Raw genomic sequence first — 18,030 nt, forward strand, 5'->3', positions numbered from 1 at the left:
TTTTATTTAATAATAAAAATATCCAAAAAATTTTTAATATTATATTGTAGTATTAAATTAACAAAAAGTGGAAATGATAGTGTACACTTCTTCTAATTCTAAATGCTAATTCAAAATAAATTCTAGTCAGAGAAAACTTTATATATATATTTATTTTGTAATAATATAAAGTTAAAATAAATTTAAGTATACCATTATACCTTTATACCCATTATATGTATAATGCCAATTTAAAGACAATGCCGTAAAAGAATGTTCTATTTAAATTTTCTTTTATAATTTTAAATTTAAGTACAGCCTATTTTATATATTAATAAAATAAAAGTATTTAATTATTTTCTTTTTTTTGTAGAAACAGAAATGATTGAAAAAAAGATAATTATTTCAAATATATAATTGTCTTTTTTTTAATAAATTTTTTAAAACATTTTTTTTTGTAAAAATAATTAGAGAAATTTATAAAAAAAAATCAAAAATGTGTTTTTGTTAATTAAAATATTTGTTTTAAAAATGAAAACTAGGAATATAAATAATTAAATATGATACTCACATATATATATATATATATATATATATGACAACCATTGTTTTGGCCCATTGAAGAGTTAATAGAAAAGAAGCTTTGTAATAACTTATTCTAAAGATAACTAACATCCTTTTGATTCAACAACAAATAGAAAGTTGTTACAAAAGTTTACTTCTTCAAATATAAAGTAATATACAATATTACTTATATAATTTAATTATCTATTTCTGAAGCCGTGTAATGTATATTTTACTATAATATATTAATCAAAGATAATAAATAGAATTCAAAATTCTAAAAAAGATTCTAATTTTTTATCCTTAAATGTTAAAAAAATTTATTTCTAACAATATTTTATATATTTTTTTGAGAAAATTTTTACTCAATTAATTTATCATTTTCTGATAATACTAAAAATAAAATCTAATTCACTTAAGCTTTCTCTAAATATAGAAAAATATATTTTGAGATTTCTTTTAGATAAGGTGTCCCCTCAAATAACTTTTTTAAATAAAATTTTGTTTCACTTTTTTTAGTTTTTCTAGCATAAAAAAACACGGGGAATCAGAAAAAAGAAAAAAATTTTGAAAAAAAAATTTTTTAAGAACTAATAAGAAATAACTAAAAAAAAAATTTCAAAACAATAATTTTTTAAGAAAATTAAAGAAATTAAAAAAAAAATTTTATTTTATTTTATTTTGTCGTTTATATCAAAAAATTACCAATCGTTATTTTAACTAAAAAGAAATAACTTAACAAAAAAGTTTTTGAAACAATAATTTTTTAAGAAAATTTGAGAAATTTAAAAAAAATAAATAATTATTAGGAAAATTTAAAAAAATTAAAAAAAAATTTTCTTTTGTTTTATTTTGTCGTTCATATCAAATATAATTACCAATCATTATTTTTTCTAATATGAAATAACTTAAAAAAAAATTAATTTTAACGTAGTTTTCAATCAAAAAATATAAGGGGACACCTCATCTAAAATTCAACCAATGTATCAAAGGCAAATATTTAAAGAATTTTTGGCTAATAAAGTTTTAAGTGATCCAAAACAAGCAAGAATTTTAAAAGCTCATCATGGTAAAGAACTTTTTACACTTGGTAATGTTGAAGTATCAAGAAAATATGGTACAGAAACTGCAGCTATATTTTATGGAAATAATGGTGAAAAAAGAAGAGAAAATTTTTTTGATAAAAAAGCTAAAATGGAAAGAAAAAATAAAAAAAATGATAAAGATGATATAGATGAAGAGGGTGATGAAACTGAATTAACTTTAGATAAAATTGAACATTTAAAATGTTTAAGTAAAGAACAAAAGGTAAAAGAAGACCAATTACATGATATCAAAACAGAAGAAGAAATAGAAATGATTAGTAGAAAAGAAAATTATAATGTAAAGGAAGAAAATAATTATGGTGACAATGATTATTTACTTAAAGCACTTTTTAAAAAAGATATAGTTCAATCAGCAATATCTCATGATATAATTATGAAAGATATTCCAAGAGATCATCAAATTATTGAAGATGAAGCAGATTTAATAGCAAAAAGGGCCATTGAAGCTTTAAATGCTTCTATTAGGCAAAAACCAATTACTATTATCCAAAAACAAAATTCTCCAATTAAAAAAGAAGTAGAAAAACAAAGTAATCATAGTGATAGTCAAGGAAAACCTCTTGTAAATTCTGGACTTGATTTAGTTAGTAGAATACAAGCTAGAAAAGATCGTTTACTGGAGGCTAACGATATATTTATTCCTGATAATATGGTAAATGAAGAATATTCAAAACATGAATCCTGGCCAACTAGTGTCAAAGAACAAATGGCAAAAAAAACAAAGTATTCATCATTATCTGAAGAAATTTAAATGTTTATTATATTTTATGGTAACATATCAACATCACAACAAATAGTTACAAATTTTAAAAAAAAAGTTGACCCTGAAGATTCATATATTTTCAGAGCAATTTTAAAAAAAATAGCTGTAATGGATGAAAAAGCTGGCAAATGGAAGTTGAAAATTTCATAATTTATCTATTTCTTCCATGTATTTCATACTGTGATCATATAACTCAGAACATTTATCTGCATCTGATGCAATAAAGTTAATTTCATGCATTTCTGAAGAATTAACAAAATGTTTTCCTGAAATTGAAGCAACTTTTTTACTTAATGCAAGAAACAAAGGACATTGTGCACGATCCCTAGGTGATTCGGAAAAATACCATTTAAGAAATGAAATTGTAATATTGGTAAAAGAAGTTCCTAACATGTTATATCTAAAGACTTTAGCTTCTTTAACACTAGTTTCACATGAATTGATTGTAATTTTTGTATCAGGATCTGCTGATCTTATACGTTTTGTATATTCAATTGCATGCATAATCTGTGCTAATTTGGATCTGCTATAAGCTTCGTCTTTGTCATAATCAATACGAGAATTGACTGTTCCCAAATAAAGCTCTTTACAACTACTTTCTAATCCACTACTAACATTAATTATTCTTCCACCTTCTTTAGATTTTTGTAAAAAAGGTGTTAGAAGTTCAGTAAGTACAAAATGTCCAAGATAATTTGTTTGCCACGTTATTTCACAATGATCACGTGTTGACTCAAAATATGATTTACCCTTTACATCTGCGTTATTAATAAGAATATCAAGAACATCCTCACCTATAATTATATTTAAATAAAATTTTATATAAAAAATAATTACATTTTCCAAATACTTTAACAAAACTATTAATTGCAGAAAAACTTATAAGAATACATTTAACAAATTTTATACGTGTTAAATCACACTTATATTCTGATAAATAACGTTTAAGATTATTAAATCTAGGTATATCTGGGCAAACCGCATAAACTATCGCTCCTCTATTGTAAAATTCATGAACTAGATATTTTCCTATTTCAGAAGTACCATCAGTAATAACTACAACTTTATTTACAATATCCACATCTTCATTAAAATGTTTCTCTTTAAAAGACGTTCTTAATAAATAAAGTGCTGAAACAGAAAGTGCTGAAACAGAAAGTGTTGCACCAACTATTACACCAGGCATTTCAAAGAACTTTTAGTTTTTTTTAAAATAATCTAGTAATGGATTATATATATAATGTTAATGTTACGAAATAATAATGTTAATGTTACGAAATAATAATGTTAATGTTACGAAATAATAATGTTAATGTTACGAAATAATAATGTTGAATGTATTTTTTATCGAATTATTTTATATAGAAAATTGTTGGATAAATGTTGTACTTAAGGCAAATTTACTTTTCCAATAAACAATACCATTATAACTTTTAATAATACTATCATTAGAAAATTATTTTCTACTGATGTATTAAAACAAAATTGTATTAAAAAAGTTTATGTTGATGGTAATTGGAAGCAAAATTAAAAAAATGGTCGTGATGTAAATTTATTTATATATATAAAAAAAATATATAATTATTTATTTTGTTAAGACTGGAACTCTATATCCTTTATATACATAGAAGATAAATGATCTTCAAAAAATAATTTTTGAAATTTAATTTTTAATAAAAGTTTGTAATGTAAAGAAACACGCTGATAACGATAAGCACATTTATTTTTTCAAAAAATAATTTTTTCATTGAGATATTGCAGCATAAAGATAAAAAAGTAACATCAATAATATTTGCTCAAAATTGTTGTTTCAATTGATTTTGAGAAAAACAATTATGATTAAGGTAAAGAAAGGTCGGAGAAACTGTTATCCATATTAACATGTTAAAAAATAATTTTGAAGCAAGATATAAGCTTCTGAAATTGGACTAAAAATTTTTTGAATTTTTTTAACTTTCAATGTCTCATAACTTTTTAAAAAATCAATTTATCAAAAAAAGAAGAAAGTACTCCTTGAGAATTTGAAGCGCTACATTTTAAGTAGTATTTGGTTTCTGTAGCTTTATTCATTCTTGAGATAATCAAAAAATAAATTTTTTTTTTCACCAAAAAAATTATTAATTAGCTATAACTTTTTATAAAGTAACTTTTTTCATAAGATGATGGGGTGAAAAATTATATAATTTTTGAAAACCTTTCAAATAAAATTAGTTTCATCAAAAAATATATATTGGCTCCAGAGATATAGCCAAAAAAAAATTTTTTTTTAATTTCGTGTTTATTTAAAAAAAAATATTTAAAATAAGTTTTTGAGAAAAAAAAAACGTCTAGGGCAAATTTAAATGACTACAATTTGATATCAGATTCATGAGAAATTTTATCATTTGATACAAAAGGAATTTCTTTTAGATGAGGTGTCCCCTCAAATAACTTTTTTAAATAAAAATTTGTTTCACTTTTTTTTAGTTTTTCTAGCATAAAAAACACGGGGAATCAGAAAAAGAAAAAAATTTTTTGAAAATTTAAAAAAATTAAAAAAAAATTTTCTTTTGTTTTATTTTGTCGTTCATATCAAATATAATTACCAATCATTATTTTTTCTAATATGAAATAACTTAAAAAAAAATTAATTTTAACGTAGTTTTCAATCAAAAAATATAAGGGGACACCTCATCTAAAATTCAACCATATTTTGTATATATTCTATTGTAAAAATTAATAAATTAAAATCAAGTAATTTTTATATTGTTGTTTTTTTGTGTAATAATAATATTATATATATAACTTTCTTTTTTATACTTTCAAAATAACAATGGTTGTTATTCCAAAAGATATGATAGAAAGAATCGCGACGACAACAGAAATTTAACATTATTGCATATAGTAATAAAAACAAAAATTGTAATTTTTGGGTAAAAATTTAAAATTAAGGATTTTTTTTTAAATGTAATTATCTTTATTTTCCATATCAAATATTTTAAAATGACAAGTCAGCAAACAACTACATTAACTTCTACTTTTTCTGGAACTCCACATTTATCTAATGATCAGGAGGAACGTCTTCTTAAGAAACGTTTAATGGATCAAAAAACTAAAGATTCTAAAGGTGAAGAAAAAGATGAAAAAGGTAATTTAACAAAATTAAATAATGTAATGACTAAACTTATGAGTTATAATTGGACATTTTTGGATTTTGTAATTATATCATATTTTGGTATTTCGGCATTATCATTTGCCAGAGCATTCTCATCGTTTATGCTTATGTTACCACATTCTCATGGAATATTTCATATATTTACAGGAATTTATTGGTTTATCTGTATCTATCCAACATACAAATTTTTTACAAATCTAAATGTTCGAGGTGCTGTTTTGGTACACAGTTACATAAATCTTATTGCTGGTGGAACGATTCTTTGTGTTATTGGTATGACATTTTGGACCAGTAGATATATTGTTGCATCATATTATTTATTTTACATTAGTTTATTATTCCAATCATTTATTCAATTCATGTCAGTTATTATTTTATCATTATTTCCATTTAAAGTAATTAGAACAGTAGCATTTGGTAAACTTTCAGCAAAATATTCAATGAAATTTAGTGAAGCAATTGTAAATAGCACAATAAAAACTTACAAAAATGCAACAAATTATCTTGATACAAAATTAACATAAAAATGTTTTAAAAGTATATTAATGATATTGTTTTTAAAAGATTTAAAAAAAAATAAAGGCTAAGATTTAATTTTAATGGCAAATAATTTAAATATTTGGGTAAGAAATTGTAAATACTTAAAATTTTAAAAGATCATAAATAACAATAATTTTAACATATGAAAATTTTTAATTTATTAAAAAAAACATTTTAATCCATTGCGTTACTTTTAACAAGTAAGGATTAGTCCTATAGAGAGAATGCTATTGGGCCAATTGTCATTACTTAAAAAAATAATCCCTAAATGTAAAGTTTTTGAATCTTAATATTAGCTAAATCATATATAATATATAAAGTTCTATAATAAAGTAATCACCTTAGTATATCATTTATATTAAAAACATTTTTAAAAAAAAGTTACATGTATAATTAATTTTGCTGTCTGTCTCATACCATCAATTTTTTATAGAAAATATTTTTAACTGATTTTGTAACATTTCGTACTGAAAATATTTTAAATAAAAGAAATATTTTGTTTTAAATATAATAAATTTATGTAGTTTCTACATCTAAATTGATTTAACATATATTTTGTAGTATGTAATAAAATAAAATTTGAATATAAGATGTTGATTACAAAAATCATTACAGAAATTTATGTTCTAAAGGTTTATAAAAAAAACTTTCTCTTTTTATTGTTATTTTTTGTATTGTTGGAAAAATTCTTTTCAAATGTTTTCATTTAAAATAAATTGTAAAATAATTATATAAATTTCATTATATTTAAATTTATAATTAACTTTAAACATTAACAATTATAATTGGATATTTTGAAACATGTAGTATAATTCACCATTACTCTCTCATTTATTGTATTTTCAATTGTTAATTGTTCTCTTGAAAAAACTCCCGGTAAAATTATTTTGATATAAGATAGTTTTTTTATTTTTTCCCCAATAATATATATTTCTAGTTAGTGGATAGCGTTCCAAATTTATTTTTGTAGCTTATCTTCTTTGACAATTTTGATTTAATTTTAATGAATATTTTAGATTACATAAATTGTCAGTATATAAACAAGTTTTTTTCTATTATTTTAGATATATATTATCACAACAAAAAAAATTTATACAAAGTTAGATGAATTATGTTTGATCAGAATTTGTCTCTCATTCAGCCTGGTGGATATTTTAATATTATATGGTAAGCATAAAAATTAAAAATTTAATTATCAAAATATTTTAGGTTTTTTGGAGATCCTTTAAAAAAAAAATTTAAATTAAAACAAAAAAAAGAAATTGATGATCGTGAATTAAGTTTTGTAATTTCACAGTTACAACCATATATATTTAATCTTCGAGAAGGTGTACAGTATGACAAAACTTTTGCATTACCTTTAAATGTTGCCTATCGTCTTGTTTATGGAACATTAGAATGTATTAATTTTCTTCTTGATGGTATGGAAAAAAAACTTAATGATATGACTTCTGTTGAAGTGAACTTTCTTCAAAAAGATAAACAATTTGAAATTTCTGGACATCGAATTAGTAGTGTTCTTCTCGGTCATGAAGATGAGACAGGAGAAATAGAAGGAACAGTTGTAAGAAGGAAAAGAAAATATAAAAGTACAATTTTTGATGATCATGAAACTGATGATGTATTTGATGAACAAATTGATCTAAATTTCAAAAATTTAGAAATATGTGAATCATTTATTGAAAATCCCATTGATAATACATGCCACTCTCGTTTTACTACAACTATGGGACAAACAGAAGACATTGGAGATCGTAGTAAAAGAAAGCGCGAATTTACGGAAATATTTGACATTATTTCTGAAGTTGGTAGAACAAATGAAAATGTTATTGAAGTAGCAAGAGAAGCCTTTTCTTCAAATCCTATACTTTCTAATGCTTTTGAAAAAAGAATAAGTGGTGCTTTTGAAGAATTAGATAAGTGTTATGATCTGATACTTGATGATAAAGCTGCACAAACTGAATTGTACTTACAGAAATTAAAGCTTGTAGACCAAAATGTGATAAATAATGAATGTATTGCTCAAATTAGTAGACAATTTGGAAGAAGATTTTCTATCAGGGCAGACACTACTGTTCCATCTGATATTTATAATGAATTAACTTCTATCGTCCAAGGCAAAAGTACGATTTTTGCGCCACCTTCCACTCTTCAAATAACTAGAGAAGAGGAATGTGAACAGATGGATTTCACAGCTCCCAATGTTCAAGAATTATCATTTGTACCAGGGGTATCTGAAATGTCATTTAAAGAGCTAAATGTTCCAGAAATACGTGAAGTTACTCTTGAAAACCCAATTGTTCCATCGCCTGGAAGAGAAACATCAATACAACGTGAAACAACTGCTTTACATGTATCTGAACATGCTATAACTTCCCCAAATCAATTAAATAAAGAATTATCTCCTATTATTCAAGGACCAGCTAAAAAAAGAAGAGTTCATGGGACGTCAAGACCTCGTCAGCCACGTCAACATGTTCCTAGTTCGTTAGATGCTATTTCATCAATGGAAACATTGGAGGAGATTCTTCATTTTTTTAATAACAGACGAGCTTCATCATCTCAAAAAATAGCTCGGAAAATTAAGCTTATTTCTACGTTTTGCAAAAATTTGTTAAATACTTTAACAAAACAACGAGAAAATATTGATATGCATGAATATATGCAATCTGCTTTTTGGTTCAGAAGCATTGAAGATGTTGCAGAAAAAGTTTATAAAAATAATGGTTGTTTGGTGGATATGTTTGAGAAACTTCAAACTTTACCTTTTGTAAACAATGAAAATGGCTTTATTATTGAGAGTGAGTACAAGGATGAACTGAAAAATGTTTTGTATAATTTAAAAATTTCTAATGTTGATTATGCTTTGTATGCAGCTATTGTTGACATGCCTATCATTGGTTTATGTAATGATTTATACAATAGAAATATTATAAGAAAGTGGCTTAATGTTGATTGGTTAAATGAAACATCTTCACAAATGTCTTTTCTTTCTGATTATGCTGGACCAAGTGGTAGAAGTTATAATTTTCTACCTAAATGTTTACCAAAATCTTTTACATATCCTGACTTCACACATTCTCTTAGAACATTAAATCGTCCATATGAAAAATTGAAATACTTTTTTTTAAAAAAAATGGGTCTTGATCGTGATTTGTATCATCGTAATAATAAAGGGTGTGCTAAGAAGACAATGAAATTTGTCATCAATGATTTGAAAAATTGGAACATTAATGAAAATTTAAGAATAATTGAAAAAATGATAAAGGATGTTGTTTTTTCAGATAATCTTTTGACATCTAAATTTTATAGTCTTCAATCATTGGAAGATAAAAGAGATGTAACAAAGAAAGTTGTTAACACATTTGCATATAATCCAAATGGAACAATTGTTTGGTCAGATTTAACTTTATTTGTTGATTCATTAATGAAAGTGTATTGCGAAGATGAAGATGATGAAAATGTTGAATCCATCAACATTAAACAATTTGTAAATGAACTCTATTGTCCTTCTCAACGTAAAACATTTTTTCAAGAAGCAGTTAAGCCTGTTGAATTTGAATCAAGACTGCAGGAGATTCATAATTCATTAGTTTCTTTGTATGGTGAACCTGAAAACTATTTTTATAGTGAATCTAATGAAAAAGTAATCTCACAATTTGAACAAATTATGCCAATGCTAGTTGAAGATGAAACAAGTATAGATGATGAATTTGATATGGAAACTATTGTAGATGATTTGGATACCTTTGAGTTAAATTTATTTTTAGGATACATATGTACTGTATCAGTAGTTGAAGAAGAACCTCAGGAAAGGACTTTTAATAATGTAAAATCATTGTATGAAACTTTTATTAACAATGAAGAAGATCTTAGAACCAAGTTTTATGCTGGTACTCAAATATTAGTTCCATCAAAATGGGAGGAAATTTTGACAAGTTATTCAAGGAAAGATAGAAAACGACCTAATGCTGAATCCCCATCTACAGAAGAGAAGTCAAAACGCCAACGTGTTAGTTTAAGTTTACCACCAATACCCGAAGAAGATTTTTTTATTGATGAAGATGATGGTAGACTGGAGGAAGTTTCTGTTTTACCTCATATAGAAGAGGTACGTGAAGTTGAAGGATCTGTTATTGGAAAATCGCAGTCAAGTATTGATTCCATAACATTTAATATTTTTCCCAATTCAGCTAATGGTGGTCTATCTGAATATTCTAATGAATCAATCACATTAACAAGATTTGATGAGGGTCCAGTAATTGAAGAAGTACCTAAGGAATCTGAACTGTCATCTTTATTACCGCTGACTGCAGGACAAGAAAAAGAATGGGCTGATAAAACTTTACCACTTCCTGATATTTCTCATGAGCAACAACCACACGAGATTTCTGAAGCAATATTAATGTCATCATCTACGTTACAGACTAATGTTGTTAATGAAAAAAGGAAAGAAATAGAAGAATTACTAAAGCGACCTGACGTTATTCCAGAATATCAATTTGTCTTTTCAAGAACTAATTTTCGTTATGAAGATGAAAACAAAAATGTGATTACGGAGAATGAATACCTAAAAAATGCTGCACATCAAATTGGATCTATTCAGTCATATGATGAAGATGATAATGATGCATCGTCTGAAGATGATGCAAGATTAGGAATTTCTGATTATTTTAAAGACTTTTCTCTAAATAATTGTATGGATACATCATTATTAACATACGAAAAAGTAAAAAGAGTAGCTGGTGCTTCTGGAAGGACTACCTTTAAAGAAGTTGTAAAGGAATCACCAATACGATCATTTGTTGCAAAAACATTCTACAATATGATTCTCCTTTCAAGAGAATCTAAATATTTAAATATTTGTCAAAAAGATTTAGGTGATATTAAAATTATAGTTAAAGATTCACCTGACGATGAATAAATTTTTTTTGTCTTTTTTTAATATTTTTTTAAATTAATGTATATATTTAAAAATTTTAAATTTTTGTAAAAATTCACTATATTATATTTTAATAAATGATTAACTAGAATTTTTCTTTACTTTTTTATACAAAAACTATAAAGATAATATTGTCATATAGAAACAATATTATATTTTTTATAAAATTAAATATGAAATGTAAGTGTTAAGGGGATCGTTACTTTAACTGTATATAATTTAGAATAATTCTATTTTCTTATAAAAATATATGTAGTCACTTAAAATTAAATTCATTAAAATTAATTTTTGTATTTATTACTTTTTGAAGAATCCTTTAAAAAATATTTTATAAAGAAATTTACATATAAAAGTATTTTAATAAATTAAGTTAAAAGAAAACAAAAGAAATCCATTTAAAAGGTGAAAGTTAAATGAAACTCTTGACATATTTAATAACTTTTTGTCATAATAATTTATCAACCATTTATAAAATTTATATATAGATGTATTTAAAATATTTTCTAATATTTTCTAATAAATTTAGATGAATTATAAATATTTCTTAAAATTAATTTTATTCTTCATTTTTTTCAATGAAATCAAATCTTGTTTTTCTAATTCTGGTAACAAGCCAATTTCTACAATAACTACAACTACCGTAAATCCTACATCTACTACATCTATTACATCTACTACAACTGCAGCAACATCAACAACAACTACTGTTGGTAAGTATTTTAATAAAATAATTTTTAATAAAATTTTAAGTCTCAAATTGTGGAACAATAGATGTACTAAAAAATGATCCGGCAAATTCTTTAGATATAACACAAACAGAAACACAACAACCAGATGGATCATTTACATTAAAATTAGAATGTATATCTCAGGATCCAGCGACAACTGTAACATTATTCTGGAATGATGGAAAAAATGGTATGACTGATAGTCCAACAAATACAATAACAGCAAATTTAGTCTGTGGTAATGCTGGAAATTGGGAATTAACACAACCAGATCCTGCAACTGGTAATGATGTAACAACAGAAATAACACAAGTAGAATGTTTATTTATTTAAAAAAATATTAAATAATTTTTATTTTATTATATTTTGTTTTAAAGGATATTCTTTTTTTTTCTGGTACTTTAACATTAATTTTTTATAAAAAAAAATTTGACAATTAAATTTTAATAACTATTTTGCAAAAACTTGTAACTATAATCGTTATTAGCTTATTATTTTTATATAAAAATAAAAATATTAATAGTTTTATATGGTACATAATTACATTGTAAAAATAATAAAAGTTTTCACAATATTTTCTATTGCATAATTTTTTTAATCAATTTTATTTTTCTATAAGCTTAAGTATTACATAAAATATTAGCAAATGTAATTTTTATTTTTAAAATATCATTGAAAATGTTTGGTTCTTAAGTTTGAACAAATATTTTGTATAGATTAAAGTTGGTTCAATAAAACATTGGATTGCAAAATTTACAATATATAAATTTTAAAAGTATGTTATGTTATTCTTTTAGACTTCTTATATAATTGTGATTTTTAATGTTTTTATAAATATTATATTGAAAATTTTTAATCTTATTTTAAATTAGAATACAAATAATAAGTAAAGTTACTACAATAAACTTTAAATTGTTTTTTTTATTTAATATTTTATTATGTAAATAAAATTAATTTTTGTAAAAATTATTTGCTAAGTAAGTTTTTGCTACATTTTTTTTACTTTAAAAAGTATAAAATAATTTACTTAATAATTTTATATTATGTTATATAAAAATATCTAGGATAAAATAAATTTAAAAATTATATAAGTAAGATTTTTTAAAGAACATGTGTAAAGTTAATTACACCTTACTTTGATTAAATTTTGATAATTTATAAGTTAAAGAATTTTGGGATATTAATTTTATTCTAATGATTAATTATCTATACTAAGGTATGTCAAGTAAACCATCTAAAATATTTTCTAAGATGTAATATGTTAGAATTAAGACATAATAATTTATTATCAATACACTTCCAATCGTTTATTATTGAATAATTAAACAATAAGAAACTTTATAAAACAATTTGAGTATAATTTAATGGAATATCAATTTCTTTTAATGAAAACTATATGATAGTAAAGATGTAATTGTTAATAAAAACTGTTAATTATATAAATAAAGATATTTGAAGTATTAAAACAGATTTATAAATATTTTTAAGTACATTCTTCAGTATTTAAATGTTACAAATATTGTTGCTTCAAGAATATGTTTTAATACAATAATACTATTAGTTATTACTATCTTTGATAAGTATTTGTAGAAATCTTTTTTAAAGTTTTATTAAATTCAAGTAAAATTTTTAACAGTATCATTTACAAAAAAAAATTAAAGTTTTTTTTTCCATTTTAAAATTTATTTAATGATAATTTAAATTTTATGCTAATATCTATTTTATTTTCAATATTATACATTTACATAAGATTATTTATCATTGAAATAAGAAATAGATAATATTAAATATATCAGTGTTCAAAAAAAATTGTTGAAATAATTTTATATCTTTTTTATAATTAGTAAACTATTTTTAAATTTTAAAGAAAATAATTTTTTTTACATATCATATAATAAGTTATTTTTTACTTTATAAAAGAATCGTTTAATCAATATCTATGTCCTCTTAATGATTAAAATATATTATTAAAAATTTCCTTACCTCATTTTTTAGATTGTTAAGATTGAAAAAAATAAAAAAAATGTTACTTACACAATTTTTTCCAACATTATTATTATTATTAATTATAGTACACAATTCTTTTTCTCAATTAAAAGAAGAATGTAAGTTATAGGATAATTTTTGTCTTTTTATATTATTAGATAATCATTCGTTTTGGAAGGCTTTATCAAGAGATTTTCTTGAAAATAAAATTAACTACCTCAAATCAATTGGTGTTACAATAACAAAAAAAAAGAAACCTAAAAATGTTATCTTATTTATTGGTGATGGAATGGGAACAACAATAACTACTGTTAGTCGTATATTTAAAAATCAAAATATACCTTCTCAAAAAGAAAAACCTATCTTTGATCAAACACCATTATCATTTGAAAAATTTCAAACATCAGGAATTGTACGTACACATTCTTTAGATTTACACGTTGGAACATCTACAGCCGGAGCACTGGCAATGACATCAGGACAAAAAACTAAAAGCGGCCTTGTTAATATTAAAGCAACAGCTGACTTGAAAACATGTAAAATAAAAGATGATGAAAAACAAGTAAACACTTTAGTTTATGAAGCTTTAAAAAATAAAATTAAAGTTGGTGTAGTAACGACAACCAGAATAACCCATGCAACACCAGCTGCACTTTATGCTTTTAGTAAAAATAGATCCTATGAAAGTGATCAACATTTTAAAACTGATGATGATAGAAATAATTGTGATGATATAGCAAAACAAATTATTAATTATCCAGCAAATAAATTTTCAGTCATTCTTGGTGGTGGTCGTTCATACTTTTTACCTAAAAATGAACAAGATCCAATATATGTAAATGTTACTGGATCAAGACTTGATGGAAGAAATATTATTAAAGAATGGAAACAACTTAGTACAAATCATAAAGTATTATTTACAAGAAATGATTTATTAAATAAAAATCATTCCCCTGAATCAAATATTCTTGGAGTTTTTTCACCATCACATTTAAAGTACTATGAAACAAAAGATGAATTAGATAAAGAAACACAACCAACTTTAGAAGAAATGACAGAAACAGCAATAAAATTATTATCTAAAAATAATGAAAATGGATATTTTTTATTAATAGAAGGTGGTTTAATTGATGTGGCTGCTCATGAAAATAAAGGTTATGTTGCTTTTAGTGAGACACGTGAATTTGATAAAGCTATTTTGAAGGCACAACAACTTACAAAAGAAATAGCTTCTAAAGATAATTTATCTAATGAAGAAGATACATTAATAATTGTTACAGCAGATCATTCACATCCATTAAATTTTAATGGATTTCCAACAAGAGATAAATCAATACTTGGATCAAATATGGCAGCATTTGCCAAAATTACAGCACCAAGTGACAGTAAATCACAACCAAATCTTATGTTTACATCTGGAAAAGGATTTTATAAAATGTTTTCTAAAGACCCAATTCATGGTGGATATATAAGAAATAATTTAACAGATGAAGATTTAATGAAACCAGATGATCTAACGCCAAGTTGTATTTTAAGTGATTATGGATCACATGGAGGCGAAGATGTTAGTTCTTTCGTTACCGGTCCATTATCATATATTTTTTCGGGTAATTATGATAATACACAAATTGCTTATAACATCAAGTATGCCTTATGCCTTAATGAAAAAGAGGAATTTAATGTTTGTGATGAAGTTTATCAAAAAGATTCTGAAATTTTGGATGAAACACTTGATACTTATAGAACATTATTGGTTTATTCATTATGTATTTGTCTTATTTTAATGTTGATTCTCGTGTTTGTTACTTTTAATTACTTCAAAATGAAAAAAAACTACAATGCAAATAACTTGCAATTATAAAAAATTGTTTAAAATTGAATTGACATTTTAATATTAAAAGTTATATATTTATTTTTTTTTAAATGAATAAATACAAAATTAATAAATAAAAAAATTTTTTAAATTTTAAAATTTTTTGAAAACTAAAAAAAGTAATTTTATCACATTAAATTTCACTTAAATATAAATATATTTAGGAAATAGTAAGGGCTATAAAAATTACATAAACACTATACCAAATATTTTCCCTACAAAAGTACTGCATTTGTTAGCGAAAATTAATTTCTTCTTTGATTTATTTTTTTAATTGCCATCATTTGGGGGAGATATAATGGAAAATGATATTATTTTTACACCACTGTAAGTTTTATATATTTTTTTTACAATTAATTTAGTATAAATTTTTAGTGGAGCAGGACAGGAAGTTGGAAGATCATGCCATCTTCTTCAAATTCGTAATAAAAATATTATGTTAGATTGTGGAATTCATCCAGGTTTATCAGGAGTTGATTCATTACCTTTTATAGATTCTTGTGATATGGATACAATAGACATGCTTTTAGTGACACATTTTCATTTAGATCATGCTGGTGGTGTTCCATTTATTTTAACAAAAACACGATTCAAAGGGAAATGTATTATGACACAAGCTACAAAAGCTATATATAAAATTTTAATGACAGATTATTTACGATTAGGTTCTAAAGATAGTAATAGAATTATGTTTAATGAAGATGATCTCGAACAAAGTTTAAAAAGAATTCAAACTGTAGATTTTCATGAGGTTAATGAAATTGATGGTGTAACTATTACAGCATATGTAGCAGGTCATGTTCTTGGTGCATGTATGTTTGCTATTGAAATTGATGGATTAAAAGTATTATATACTGGTGATTTTTCAAGAGTTGAAAGTAGGCATTTATGTTCAGCTGATATTCCTCCATTTAAACCAGATGTTTTGATAACTGAAGCCACTTTTGGATGCCAAAATCATGAATCTCAAGAAGTAAGAGAAAAAAGATTTATAACTATGGTTAGTAGTGTTATGAAAAGAGGTGGTAGGTGTCTTATACCAGCATTTGCTGTTGGTACAGCACAAGAATTAATGCTTATACTTGATGAAATGTGGGAAAAAAATAAACGATTTCAAAAAATTCCAATTTATTATTGTAGTGGTTTGGCAAAAAAATGTATGGCTGTATATCAAACATTTTTAAGTAGTATGAATAATAGAATTCAACAATCAACTACCAATAATCCTTTTCACTTTAGACATATTCAAAATTTAAAATCAATTGATGTAATTAATGAAAAAGGATCTTGTGTTGTTTTAGCATCACCAGCAATGTTACAAAGTGGAATGTCAAGAGAGTTATTTGAAAGATGGTGTACAGATAGTAAAAATTGTATTGTTTTAGCTGGATATTCTGTTGAGGGTACCCTTGCAAAACATTTATTAACAGATCCTGATGAAATTGTTGCTATGAATGGTCAAAGATTACCACTTAAAATGCAAGTTGTTTCATGTTCTTTTGCAGCTCATGTTGATTATCAGGCTGCATCAGATTTTTATTTAAAATTAAAACCTGAAAAATTAATTCTTGTACATGGTGAAGCTAATGAAATGGCAAGAAAACAGACAGCGTTAATAAATTTATTTAAAAAAGAAGGTCAGGAAACTGAGGTATTTAGTCCAAAAAATTTAGAACAACTAAATATTAACATAGATAAAGATAGATTATTACTACTTCGTGGTACTATATCAGAGAAAACTTTAAAAACTGGAGATAGATTAGAAGGTATTATGGTAAAACATAGTGCCTATTATCGACTTATTTCACCAGATGAAATTTTAAAATATACAGGAATTAAGGCACATAATCATTTTCAAACTATTTGGCATGTAATGGAGTCAGGTTTCGAAAATTTAAAATTCAATCTTTGCCAATTGACAACTGATGTTAAAATTGATCAATTAATTATGAATGTTGGTAATTCAGAAGCTCCAGCTTTTAAAGTAACTCTTTATAATGATGATATGATATTATACATATATACAAGGTCGAAAAAAGTTGCTTTGTGTTATCAATGGGGTCCATTACAAGATATATATGCAGATTGTATAGCGGGAGCTATAATTCATGCAAACTTGAATCCTTTACCAATAAAAAGTATGTTTGTTTATTTTATTAAATTATTCTATTATTTTCAGCTATGTTAAAATTGGAAGAGTATAATTATGTGCCATCTATCAACCAAGTTTTAATTGATCATGAGTTTAAGGAGCACGATTCAGAGTCTCAGGATATGGAAAGTTAACAAGGCGTATTTAGTCCACATTTATGTGGAAACAACATCTTAGGAATACGTATATAATTTTTAATTTGTATATAAATTATAAACTGTATAGTTTGTATGGAAATAGTAC

At 24.0% G+C, this 18,030-nt stretch overlaps 7 protein-coding genes across 7 annotated transcripts; 6 read left to right on the top strand and 1 right to left on the bottom strand.

Moving 5' to 3' along the window:
• Window positions 1–1,524: 1,524 nt before the first annotated feature.
• SRAE_1000089200 (DNA excision repair protein ERCC-6) lies at window positions 1,525–2,400 on the top strand (the record flags this gene model as incomplete). Its single annotated transcript, XM_024647780.1, has 1 exon — window positions 1,525–2,400. One exon carries the CDS (start codon window positions 1,525–1,527, stop codon window positions 2,398–2,400), a length of 876 nt encoding a protein of 291 aa, XP_024501824.1.
• Window positions 2,401–2,556: 156 nt separating this feature from the next.
• On the bottom strand, window positions 2,557–3,598 carry SRAE_1000089300 (Dehydrogenase/reductase SDR family member on chromosome X; the record flags this gene model as incomplete). Its single annotated transcript, XM_024647781.1, has 2 exons — window positions 2,557–3,206; window positions 3,250–3,598. 2 exons carry the CDS (start codon window positions 3,596–3,598, stop codon window positions 2,557–2,559), a joined length of 999 nt encoding a protein of 332 aa, XP_024501825.1.
• Window positions 3,599–5,394: 1,796 nt separating this feature from the next.
• On the top strand, window positions 5,395–6,090 carry SRAE_1000089400 (Hypothetical protein; the record flags this gene model as incomplete). Its single annotated transcript, XM_024647782.1, has 1 exon — window positions 5,395–6,090. The coding sequence occupies one exon, from the start codon at window positions 5,395–5,397 to the stop codon at window positions 6,088–6,090; it is 696 nt and encodes a 231-aa protein (XP_024501826.1).
• A 1,127-nt stretch (window positions 6,091–7,217) lies between these two features.
• On the top strand, window positions 7,218–11,030 carry SRAE_1000089500 (Hypothetical protein; the record flags this gene model as incomplete). The annotated part of the gene is made up of 2 exons (XM_024647783.1): window positions 7,218–7,273; window positions 7,316–11,030. The coding sequence occupies 2 exons, from the start codon at window positions 7,218–7,220 to the stop codon at window positions 11,028–11,030; spliced, it is 3,771 nt and encodes a 1,256-aa protein (XP_024501827.1).
• A 544-nt stretch (window positions 11,031–11,574) lies between these two features.
• Window positions 11,575–12,109, top strand: SRAE_1000089600 (C6 domain-containing protein; the record flags this gene model as incomplete). Its single annotated transcript, XM_024647784.1, has 2 exons — window positions 11,575–11,758; window positions 11,799–12,109. The coding sequence occupies 2 exons, from the start codon at window positions 11,575–11,577 to the stop codon at window positions 12,107–12,109; spliced, it is 495 nt and encodes a 164-aa protein (XP_024501828.1).
• Window positions 12,110–13,799: 1,690 nt separating this feature from the next.
• SRAE_1000089700 (Alkaline phosphatase family and Alkaline phosphatase-like, alpha/beta/alpha domain and Alkaline-phosphatase-like, core domain-containing protein) lies at window positions 13,800–15,623 on the top strand (the record flags this gene model as incomplete). Its single annotated transcript, XM_024647786.1, has 2 exons — window positions 13,800–13,881; window positions 13,921–15,623. The coding sequence occupies 2 exons, from the start codon at window positions 13,800–13,802 to the stop codon at window positions 15,621–15,623; spliced, it is 1,785 nt and encodes a 594-aa protein (XP_024501829.1).
• A 310-nt stretch (window positions 15,624–15,933) lies between these two features.
• SRAE_1000089800 (Cleavage and polyadenylation specificity factor 73) lies at window positions 15,934–17,921 on the top strand (the record flags this gene model as incomplete). The annotated part of the gene is made up of 3 exons (XM_024647787.1): window positions 15,934–15,962; window positions 16,011–17,773; window positions 17,815–17,921. The coding sequence occupies 3 exons, from the start codon at window positions 15,934–15,936 to the stop codon at window positions 17,919–17,921; spliced, it is 1,899 nt and encodes a 632-aa protein (XP_024501830.1).
• Between the last annotated feature and the right edge of the window lie 109 nt (window positions 17,922–18,030).

This window comes from Strongyloides ratti (genome assembly GCF_001040885.1).
Source record: "Strongyloides ratti genome assembly S_ratti_ED321, chromosome : 1".
Taxonomy (NCBI): Eukaryota; Metazoa; Nematoda; class Chromadorea; order Rhabditida; family Strongyloididae; genus Strongyloides; species Strongyloides ratti.